Source organism: Phycodurus eques, chromosome 14 (assembly GCF_024500275.1).
Source record: "Phycodurus eques isolate BA_2022a chromosome 14, UOR_Pequ_1.1, whole genome shotgun sequence".
Lineage (NCBI taxonomy): Eukaryota > Metazoa > Chordata > Actinopteri > Syngnathiformes > Syngnathidae > Phycodurus > Phycodurus eques.
The window spans coordinates 19,440,809-19,453,165 of NC_084538.1; the positions used below are offsets into that span (position 1 = coordinate 19,440,809).

A 12,357-nucleotide genomic window follows, 5' to 3' on the forward strand; every position below is an offset into this window, starting at 1 on the left:
AATGGAGCTGCAGCTCCTTATCTTAGTTTGGCACAAAGATTAAAAATTTAGACTTAATTAGACTTTGGAGTACACAGATTTTTCACAATTTGGACAGTCATTAGTTCCAGTTTTTAAATTGTATGCTCAGCTCCGCTGTAATACAGTCCAACCTCCAAAGTTGAATGCCCCTGAAGTCATATAATTCTCAACTTAACTTAAATATTGAGGGAAATGCCTCTCTAAAGTAGTACAAAAATCCAAATAGGTCAAACTGTCATCATGCACTCATACATAACCTCAACCAACCTTGTGGGACTTCAGTCGAGTGAGCAGAAATTTGACGTGGTTTTTGCCTTTTCTTTGGCTTTTATACATGCCATCACAGAAGGGTAAAAAGCAAAGAGAAAAATGTGTTGATGACCGTAAAACCGGAAAGAAATAATAAACTTATTTTAAAGTAGTTCTCGCGTGGCACACAAAGCAGTATACACATAGCTATGTCCTGACTGCACAGCACAATATGGCAACGTAAGTGGACAATTATAATGAATGCAGAGAAACAGAATGCACTCAGGAAAACTTAGATGCCTTTGGTCTTTTTTTAATAGCTGTTTAGTTTGTTAGTCAATACATCACGTGCCATTAAATTGTATTGTTTCAAATTGTATTGTTTTTGCATTTCATTTAGCTGTGGTTGAAATTATTTTTTTTTTTACCTTAATATGTGGCAGTTAAGAATGTAAAAAAAGTGAAATGCACTTTATGTAAAATGTTTCTTTAAACAGTGCCTGAACAGTTAACAAAAGTGTTATGGCAGCAACAGTTGGAGCCTGGGAATAATTTTGAAAGTCTGAATACTGTACCAACAAATCAGAGGTCAACTAGCCTTCTCGAAAAGACCGTGTGTCAACCTTGGAGGTTTCACTATATTATCCCAGACCACATAAGGCTGTTTTTTTTTTGTTTTTTTTACATTATCTTTTGTGTATGTCATGTGTAGAGGTGATATTGCCCCTAGGGTGTCTTTATTGGAAAGGTCCATTCTGTGATTAAAGTAAAAACTGTCATTCATCATTCTACCCTGATACTGGCAGGACTAACATGGATCAATCTACAATGCCATGTAAGAACACCTTTACTCTTTGCTCTTGGAATGTCGCACGGCCTTTCATGCTTAGCTTATGCGGTACTGTATACACAGAATGTATGCTTCAAAAACCAAGTATACACAAATGGTTTCAAACTTGGAGTTCTTTACTGTAGGTGACCCTCAAAACCATTTAATTAACCAACTATGGACAAATAAGTTTGATGTGAAACAAAATCATGATGGACAGTATGATTAAAAGTTAAGAAAAAAGCATTTCCGAGCCAGTTTTATTAACATGGCTCAAATAACATGTGTTTAAGCTCCCTTCTGATAACGTATACATTATTATGAACACGGTGGTATTTAATAGAATACAGGAAAAGCACACTGCAGAAACAAGCAGAAGAGGGCAGCTTCAGAAGGATCTTTTCCACTGGCATTGACATTGATTGGAGAGAAGTGAAAGAAAATGCTTCAAGTGACATCAAAACAAGGCCTTGGCAAGCAGATATGTGAAGCTAAATGCATGACTAACAGGCAGCAGATGATTGCACTTTGCAATCTCAACTTCTGCTTGCACCTAACTCCCATGCACATCCCACTCACAAAATTAAACTTACGGCATTTACTGGTTGAGGATGCATACTACTGATGTGCTATTCCAGGAATACGTCAAATCCAGAAATGCTGGGCTCAATTGAACATATAAAAGCCTCACTATGGCAGTTAAAACGCAAACAGAAAAAAAAAAAAAACAAGAAAGAAAGGCAGAAAAAAGAAAAATGATAAATAAGAAAATGTAAGCTCTTTAGTCATGTCACATGCAGCGGGCATCTAATTTTATAGTAAGTACTTGATATTTTGGCAACACAGATTCATCTGTCTGTTTTTCAATTTAGCAAGGTGTTTTGTTTCTTTTAACACACCACAAGCCAATGGCATATGATAAAATATTATTTCCTGCCACAGGCACAAAGCCCATCCATCCATTTTCTGAGCCGCTTCTCCTCACTAGGGTCGCGGGCGTGCTGGAGCCTATCCCAGCTGTCATCGGGCAGGAGGCGGGGTACACCCTGAACTGGTTGCCAGCCAATCGCAGGGCACATACAAACAGACAACCATTCGCACTCACAGTCACACCTACGGGCAATTTAGAGTCTCCAATTAATGCATGTTTTTGGGATGTGGGAGAAAACCGGAGTGCCCGGAGAAAACCCACGCAGGCACGGGGAGAACAAGCAAACTCCACACAGGCAGGGCCGGGGATTGAACCCGGGTCCTCAGAACTGTGAGGCTGACGCTCTAACTAGTCGGCCCCCGTGCCGCGATATAAAACATGCATTTAACAAATAAACAAATTGGCAATAAATAAAAGATGAGATGAAATGTTATTCTTCTTAATAATATTTCTGTTGCTCAGCAGGTGCCAAGAGAATTATTTATAAAAGCTGGCTTCTCTCAGCCCTGTCGCAATTCAGAGCATCACTCTCAAAGGGCCCTGTGACAGTAACAGCACTGCTAATGTATTATAGAAAAGTACTAGCCCGCAGTGGAGTCTCCCCTTTACAGGCTGCCATGCCTTCACAGCTCTCAAACAGCAGGGGTCTGTATTCATTCGCTAAATGCAGTGACAAAACAAATGAAAGCCACAGATAAAAACAGAGGACGCACAATACCTTGATGTCGTCTTTGCTGTGTTAATATTCGTGTATGATTATTCATAGACTCATTTGTCAGCGTGCATTCACTGTACTGTTGATATTTGCAGCTACCCCATCAAAATCAGAAAACAGTGTTGGGTTGCCAAGTGCACTTTTCTGGTTGTCATAATAAGGCCTAAAAAAAAAGAGAGCAACAATTCTGTTTTTAGAACTGAGTGAAGCTACAGTAACACACTGCAGCAATCATTTCTATGTGTTGTGTGACTTCACTGAACCACAGTGCAGTTGGATAAAAATAATAACTCCTAACAAACAGCCTTGCACACCATGGTGGACTCGATAGATAATAGAACATGGGGAGAACACCTGAATCAACAGGGACCATTGGTGAAGTTACTGTACATGGGACCGTGCAGTGAGATTTGCTGTCAGTTGGTCCCACTGACAGATTCCTCAAGACTTTCCATGATAGCATCAGTTACATGGTGCTGTCATCTTTTCTATGATACGCATGTTTCATTGACTTGAAGAAGTCAAAGGCGAGTTGTGATGCTGGTAGATTGGATGAGCACAAGTGCACGTGCATTTGTGTGTATGCAGTGTGGGTTGTGGTGTGGATGGCACAGCGGTCCTTGGAGTATCCATCTGTGAAACACAATAGGAGGAAAACCAGTCAGTGAGCAAATAAAAGAAGCCCTCCTCCATTCGTAAAAGTTATGTCAGTGAATACATTCAAGTGAAGCCCTGTTTAAGATTTTAATTGTTTAGATGAGTAAACAAACATGTATTTGTGTTGGCATTGTATTATTTTAAACATCAAATTTGTATGTATTTGTATGTATTTCATTCCATAGTCATAATTAGTAAGGTTTTATAAAAAATCCACCTGGGACTACATTTCTATCTTTTGCCATTATTAATTACTCGAATTCAAATATAATTTAATACATTTAATAAGGAGTCACTGATGGTCTAGTGGTACACTCGCCTGACTTTGGTGCAGGCAGCGTGGGTTCAGTTCCCACTCAGTAACGGTGTGAATGTGAGTGCGAATGGTTGTCCGTGTCTGTATGTGCCCTGCGACTGACTGGCGACCAGTTCAGGGTGTCGTCACCTGGGATAGGCTCCAGCGCCCTGCGACCCTAACCAGGATAAGCGGTGTTGAAAATGGATGGACTTTTAATAAGGTGTGAAATTACATACTGCTGTGTTAAAAAATATTGGCACCCCTGGCATGCCAATATTTGTATTTTATTTTATGACTGCATTAGGCGGCACGGTGGCCGACTGGTTAGAGCGTCAGCCTCACAGTTCTGAGGACCTGGGTTCAATCCCCGGCCCCGACTGTGTGGAGTTTGCATGTTCTCCCCGTGCCTGCGTGGGTTTTCTCCGGGCACTCCGGTTTCCTCCCACATCCCGAAAACATGCATTAATTGGAGACACTAAATTGCCCGTAGGCATGACTGTGAGTGCGAAAGGTTGTTTGTTTCTATGTGCCCTGCGATTGGCTGGCAACCAGTTCAGGGTGTACCCCGCCTCCTGCCCGATGACAGCTGGGATAGGCTCCAGCACGCCCGCGACCCTCGTGAGGAGAAGCGGCTCAGAAAATGAATGGATGGATGGATTACTGTGTTACCTTTTATATATACTGTAGTTGTCTTTAAAAAAAAAAAGTCCTAGTCACTATTCTGGCATTTCGCAAATATAAATAATTTTGCTCATCCTTATGGACCTAAATAGGAAAACTTTCATCTGATTTCATGTCAGACAGAGTCTTTTTATACGGACTCTACCATGGGTATTTGAGTACTTGAGTAAATCCTTTGACATCGCCTCTATGATAGGAACCACAGTGCCATCTACTCCTCAGGGTACTATTGTCAGCGTATGTGGAAATACTACAGTACAGTAATTTGGTAAATGAATGTGCTGGTTAAGTATACCCATGTTACTGAGCACTGTACAACAGCACAATTGAATGGATCAAAAATTCTGCCTTTACAGAGACAAAAATGCTCAGTTTTGATTGACATGAGAGAGGTATAATTTCAACAATAGGCTAATTATGGTGGTTGGATTTTGGAGTGATTAAGGCCAGGCCAATTGAAATACCGGTAACAAAGTTGAAAGTACTGCAGTACAGACCACAGCCAATTCTAACCACAAAAATTCTAAATATTGGTGAGTGTAGTCTCGTGTTAACAATTATTTTCCCAACTCCATGGAGACAGGGCAACACACGCACGCATGCATACCTGAATAGAATCCAATCAGTATTCCAGGTATGATTTGGCATGTATTCTTATATAACTTCGTGGCATCTTCCATACATTGGTAGGTTTTCAATCAAGCACCACATTTTGAAATTGCCTTTCGATGGATGTACAGTAATGAGAAACTTGAACCTTAATGCAAATTTGCCATATGTGAAAAAACTAAAACATATTTCAATTGTGAGCAACCCATAATTACATAATGGAAAAAATGATTATTTTGGATAGTTTATAACAAATGGTAGGAATATATCATAGCGATACTGGAGAGAAAACCAACTGATTATTTGATTCCCAACTGGGAATTACCAAATACCATAAAAAATGGAATAAGTTGCCAACAGAAGTGATGTCAGCCCCAAGTGTGAATGTTTTTAAGTCCAGGTTAAAAACTCTTCTTTTTTCTCATGCTTTTTGGAGCATTTCCACTTTTAAATGATATTTCTTGCACTGTATGCTGTTTTAATTGTACTTTAATTTGTTTTCTTTGTTTTAAATGTTTATAAGCTGTTTTTTTTCCTTTGTTTTTAAAGGCTTTTAATAATGTAAACCACATTGAGTTACCTTGTGTACAGTATGAAATTTGCTATATAAATAAATTTGCTTTGGTTTGCTTTGAAAAACTATCACAATAAACGATAGCATCGTTGATGTTTTTTTTTAGGCCACTGATATAATGACATACGAGTATAATAACTCAAGTCCATCATTTTCAAGAACAATTAGCTTTTAATTGTAAAGAATGTTGAACCTTGGTATTGTAATGTACAACAATAAATAAAATATCTTATATCAACAAAAAATATAAATAAAACAGACTCAGGCTCTGTTCACAGAATTTGCACTTAAATATTAAACATTTGGCACAGACGTATAGAGTCATTAACCCACTAAAGAGGTCCAAAAATGTCTTGTAAATTTGACGCACCACACAGAAGTGCTTTTAAAAAGCTGGCCAAATTTGAGTGACTAAAAAAAAATAATACATCACCATGTATGTGAAACAAGGCCCACCCTAAAGCTGCAGGACTGTGACACCTTCGCCTGTCAATCAAATACAGTCACCGTAGTCAACTACTGGCTGAATAATGTTAACATGTGCTGCTGTGGTTATGGTTAATAAACAGATCACATTTCCGCGACGTGTGTGGCGCTGACATTTAAAACGATGTCGCCGTGGTCGAGTGGGATGTTTAGCTCCTTAGCTCACTAGCTCGCGGGCTAGTGAACGTAATAAACAGTTAACTTTCCCTTAAGTGTCCCTGTTGTGTGCATCTGCGGAGCCAACGCAGTTCCGCCTGCGGCTCAATGCGTTGTGAGCTGCGCGCTGGGTGTTACCACAACAATGAAAATTTATCGAGTCCGGAAAAAACTCTCCTGTCCATTTTATATTAAACCACCCTACTCTGCCTTTCATTGGCTAGCACCTGTTGGTTGGATTCATACTTTTGGTGGACTACTTTGATTCGCTGTGTGTGGAAGAACTTCAGCAACACACACGCATGCGTATGGCGGGTCTTAAGCCATGCTTTTCTTCCTTGAAAGCAGATTGATGATACTTTTTGCGTCCCTGCTAATTTTTGTGCGTCTCAGATGCTGGGCACACATCAAACGAGATCCCTGAAAATCTGTATAAATCCACACACAAACAGCTGTATAAACATTTTGCGTGAGGACACGATGGTGAACCAACCTCATTTGTTTTGATTGCGGATTCGCAAACACCTCCTCTTCATTGGGGGCTCCAGCTCAGGGCTTCCAGCAGCTGCTAATGGTGCACTGATGGAACAGGACAGGATGGCTGTCTTTTCAGCTCCTGGCTTTGGCACAGGCTGGATAACCACACAACCATCGGTAGATAACAGTGGCAGGTTGTAAGCATGTTCACCCTCCTCCAAGTTGGAGTCAGGGTCTGGCTTACCCTCCGTAGCCTCTACCAGCTGGTCTTGCGTCGATCCACGCTTCACAGATTCACAATCTCTCAAGGAACAGTTATTCTCTTTTAGGGCTTCTCGTTCCAACTCACCATTTGCTAGGTGGTCCCCTGCATTTCCCTCGGATATGATCTCATCTCCTGTTTTGTCCGAGTTTAAAGTAGGACTATGACATGAATGCCACCCTGTGCCATTGACAATGACATGTGGAAGAGGTTGTGGTAGGGTCCTTGGTGTGCTGAGAGCAGGTGGTAGGGTAATGTTGGTTTCAATATTAGTGTTGAAAGAAGAGCTTTTTTTATTGGAAGATGGATTAGATGTTTCCAGTGTTTCTATGATGGTGGCAACCAACATCTCAGTATTAGTGAGGGGTTGCTGTAATGCAGCCCCTTCACTTAGATCATGACAGCCATTGACTTCCCTTTCGAGCCTAACAACTGGTGAAGATCTTGACTCAACCTCTGCCTCTACTTTGACATGAATCTTAGGCAGAATCCTCTGAATGACGTGCTGTTGGCATGGTTTCTGGCTTACAGTTAGATCAATAACTCCTTCCAGCTGTTCAATGTCACCAGTTGGGCATATGTTTCTCATATTATTCTCTATCTTCACAGTCATGTTCATCACTGCCGACCTGTTTCTATCTGGGCATCCAGGAGAGAGACACTGTACACCATCAGTATGTCTTTGTTTGGGTCTCTCTCCTCCAGAAGGTCCTGGAGACTGAGATAGCCCAGATGCTGGAACATGTGAAGATAAAGGTGCGCTGGAGAGAGGGTCACTGTTTTCTGGCTGGTAACTGGAAGATTTGGAGTTGAAAGGTATTGGAATTGGAATGGGAACTGGGACTGGAAGGGGTACGATGACAGGATAAGGTACCAAAAGGGTTGGTGGCGGTACTAAAGGGGCTAAGGATGGCATGCCATAATTCATCATTGGTGGCAAAGGGATGGGTCCATTGGGCATCATGTTGACTGGGGGGAAAGGGGGAAATCCTGGTATGTGGACACCAGGGTGAGGAGGGATCATACCAGGATTGGGATTGGATGAGGGATGGACATGATGGGACATCATGGGTCTGTGCATGGTGCTAGAAGCAGGACCGAGAGCCCTAGGAGGAGGTGGGGGACCTATACCAGGGATGATGGGGTTTGACAGGGGACTGTTGGGTCCACCTGGATGGACAGATGGACGAAGAAATGGCGGCCGGATCGGCTGCATCATCTGATGCTCCATAAATAGAGGCAAAGGCATTGGCCCCCGGGGAGTCATCACCATTGGAGGACTCCCTGGAGGGACCCCAACAGCTGGGTGCAAAGTAGGGATGGGAGGGGGTTGGAGTGTAGAGTTTTCATGGGCTCGAGGTGTGGGGATCTTGGCACAGGAGGAAGAGGAGGATGGAGAGCAAAGAGCATCTGAGGACGAGGTGGCAGATGAAGTGCAGGGAACTGAAGAGTTGGGAACCCCTCCAGGTGAGGGAGCTTTACGGCGAATGTCTGATAAAGATGTTCCCCAGGATTCAGGGGTGAGCAGTTGTACACCACTGCACTCTGCCTTACCCTCACCGCCAACCCCATGTCCTGGGTTACAGAGAGCTCCAGGCAGTGCTGCTTGGGTCTCCTTATAAAAAATGTCCATCTTATATTGGTTCAGGCATTTGGCACTGCAAAATTGCAGCCGTCGTTCACCAGCCCCAAAGTCGAGATACTCCTTAGTGTGGCGGATATGCTTGCACCAGTCACATACCTATGACAAAAACACACATATTACACGTACTGTATCAGTCACCCTGCTTTAAAAAGACTTTCTTGATTTGAATTAGGTCACATTCTCTTTTGAAGTACCCTGTTAAGCAAAGACAGCATCTAAACCATCTGGTGATACACATAAAATAAAGGAAAATTATGCATTATTTTCACAGAAAACACTTTACTTTGACTGCATAATGTTCATGCTTTTGTACAGGAGTGCTGCCACGGATTTGTGTCCTTGTTTGTGTACATACTGTATATCCAGTGTGAGTGTCTGTATGTGTGTGTGTGCGTGCCTACTGTATATCAATATGACATTAAACATCGCTACAATTTCTACTACACTGTTTGTGGCCAATACAGCACACTCACCAGTAAGCACAGATCACCCTCGATTAAAATGTCCACAACCAAGATAACAATATACCATGATTACCATAGGGGACATGTTAGCAGAAGCTTACCATCAACAGTTAAGCTCAAAACTCTTTATACCCTGGCCAAATTATGAGTTAAAGTGAATTCTGCAAAGTGAAATATGATTTTTCATTTTTAGAAACTCTAGTGAATAATTCACCTATCTTCTGCTCAGTCGTATGGGTTCAATTTCCTTTCGGTGATGGTGTGAATGTGAACATTTGTCTGTCTCGATATTTGTCTTGTGATTGACTGGCGACCAGTCCAAGGTGAGGTCTGCCTTTTACCCAAAGTCAGCGGGGATAGGATTCCATCCAGTAAACAGGATAAGAAATAGAATGGATAGATTTTTATTCACATCCATGATCTCAATCTTGAGTAAAGGCGGCACCATTCTGGTAATTTCTAACATAATGATTTTCTAATCATTGAATTGAATGAATGAATGAATTTCTAATTAACTATACATTGACAACATTTCATATTCCTCTGTATATGCCTGTTTATATGAATAATAGTCCAAATGTAAAAATCTAGGTTGGGGGTTTGAATATGGTCTTCCACTGTGGCGTTTGCATGTTCTCGCCATGCCATATTGTTAATTTTGACAAATATGACTCAAGTAAAAGTATGGTCCTCCAAATAAGTATTCAGTGAAAAGACGACTGAAGTAGCTACTAAGTAACTTCTGCTTTATTCTAATTTTTAAATCAGAGCATGTATGCCAAATAGACAGAAATATGAAATAGGAATCTGCAAATTCAGATATTGCCCAACGATATTACTTTTACTGAAACAATTATGAATTCAATCTATATAAAATAATTAAGGAAAATTCATAAATACAGATGTCCACATACTTTTTTGGTGCGGACTGATGATAGTTTTGGGACATTATTTATTTTCTGACATTTAATCATTGACACCCTAATAGAGCAGTGATTTTGCAACATCTTATTTTATCGATTGTTGTTTTCATATCTGAGTGCAAAGCAACGGTATGTGATTGCTTGGGTTCATGAGGCTTGCAAGGACGTGCGTCACTCGCTGTTGTGTTTGTACCATTTTATTCATAACATGCTGTAATAAATGAGAAATTTTTCAGCACATTAAATTCGTGATTGAAAATAATTTTGGGGTGCGAGCTGTTGGTCATGTGAGATAGCTGTTGTTCACATAAGAGTACAATGATATATGACGGCAAACTTGAATAAAGCGGTGTGTAGAAACTCAAGCAAGCTGCCATGTTATATTCTTTACTGAACCCGACAGCTACTTTATATAAAACATTAGTTCGTATGGCCACTTTAAAGTATAGCACTTTCCTTTGTCCACACCGGCTATGCAATGAATTTGGGCTCCACTCCTGCCTCCGACATCGCACCCCACTCCAAACGCAGTTATTTACCAATTGCTCCAAAATGGATTGACATTACTGGAAATGACTGCCAGTTTCATTTTCTTGAGCCAAAAATACATAAAAACAACTTCTTAGTAAAATATGGCCCATCAAGACCCATACCTCCTTGAAGTAAATATAGCACATTTCTACCCACCTCTGTTCTTACGTTTATTGAAGACACTAAATTGTCCTTAGGCATTAATGTGAATGTGAATGGTTGTGTCTATATGTGCATGCGATTGGCTGGCAACTAGTCCAGGATGTACCCAGCCTCGCGCCCAAAGTAATCTGAGATAGGTTCCTGGTCACCTGCAACCCTAATGAGCAGGCATGTCCACACATAGCCTTTAGGTGGTGCTCAAGCACCTGGCCTTTTTGCCCTGAATGAAAAATGTTCCCTTTTTGCTGAAGCCCCTGTTTTTCTTCATTCATCAATATTAATAAAATAAATAAAAAAATACCCTCCCTGTCATAAATTTTCCCCAAAGTGTTTTGAAATCTGATGGGGATTTATTTGAGTCCTTGGTAGAATTCTACATGTGCTCCCGCCTTGCCCCCAGCCCCTCTCATTGTATTTCCAAAAACCAGTCATTTGAACAAGGGTGTGTTGATTTTTTATATCCACTGTAGCTTCCCTTCAACTCCTTTGTTAATAGTTACACTGTATGTGTTGACTTTGTTGATTGTGTTAAGAGAAACAAATATGCAAGTAAAATACATACAACTGTTTTTTCTTAATTGTACTGCACGAGGCGGCACGGAGAACGACTGGTTAGCACATCTGCCTCACAGTTCTGAGGACCTGGGTTCAAACCCAGCCTTCCCTCTGTGGAGTTTGCATGTTCTCCCCGTGCCTGCGTGGGTTTTCCTGGGTACGCCGGTGTCCTCCCACATCCCAAAAACATGCGTGCTAGGTTATTTGAGGACTCTAAATTGCCCGTAAGCGTGAATGTGAGTGTGAATGGTTGTTTGTTTCTATGCGGCCTGCGATTGGCTGGCGACCAGTTTAGGGTGTACCCCGCGTCTCGCCTGAATGCATGCCCGCGACCCTAGTGAGGATAAGCGGTACGGAAAATTAATGAATGAATAAATGTACTGTATGAATAAAAAGTGTGTGTTTATCATCCATTCATCCTGCTCAGGGTCACAGCAGGGAATGACTGGACCTATTACCAGTCAATCGCAGAGTGATCATGAATGGGACAGAATGGATCCCAACAGTTGAATGTAACGTGAGCCATCAGCCTACTAATGGACCCCATCCATAGGCAATTGTTCAGTCACAATAGTACTTTCCCTTTGTATAAACTATTACCATAGTTATCAGAGCAATTGTTTCTCATAACATTTTTTATGACGAAAGTTGATTTTCAATTTCAGAAAGTTCTAAATGCTTCACTGACACTAGGCTGGAGTTGATTAGATGTGCCTAAGTTACAAGTAATTATCCTTGTTCCTAACCCTTGAACAACCTGTTGCTCAGTGTCATCGCTGTTATGCACCTTTTCGGAAACAAACAAAGCACATTCTTCTTGAGGAAGAGAATGAATGTGACCCTGGTAGAGCAGATAGCAGTGGGCGAGCCCCAAACACTGTGTTACTTGTTAGGCCACACACAGCTCACTCCGTCAGCTCTGGAAGGAGTGTCGGGTCCTTGCTGGAGATAATTAAGGCATTAATCAGTTGTCAGATCCCTCAACGACAACCATCCATCACACACATCCTTAAGATCCCTGGGTACTGAATGTTAATAAGCAGGAGGATGCAAACGGGTGGTGGAAAAACTATTTTAGCCCACTGCATAGCAACATTGGTTTATCTGACCCCATCGTCTTTGGCAACAGCTA

At 41.4% G+C, this 12,357-nt stretch overlaps 1 protein-coding gene across 4 annotated transcripts in view; it reads right to left on the minus strand.

The window, feature by feature from the left end:
• Positions 1 to 1,844: 1,844 nt before the first annotated feature.
• sobpa (sine oculis binding protein homolog (Drosophila) a) overlaps positions 1,845 to 12,357 on the minus strand; it is a 44,248-nt gene continuing 33,735 nt past the window's right edge. For all 4 annotated transcript variants that reach the window (XM_061696281.1, XM_061696279.1, XM_061696278.1 and 1 more), the window contains 2 exons: positions 6,700 to 8,686; positions 1,845 to 3,378 (listed from right to left, as the gene is read on the minus strand). In XM_061696281.1, the coding sequence (XP_061552265.1) occupies positions 6,701 to 8,686 (1,986 nt within the window). In that variant the 3' untranslated portion in view covers positions 1,845 to 3,378; position 6,700. The remainder of the gene's footprint in view (positions 3,379 to 6,699; positions 8,687 to 12,357) is intronic.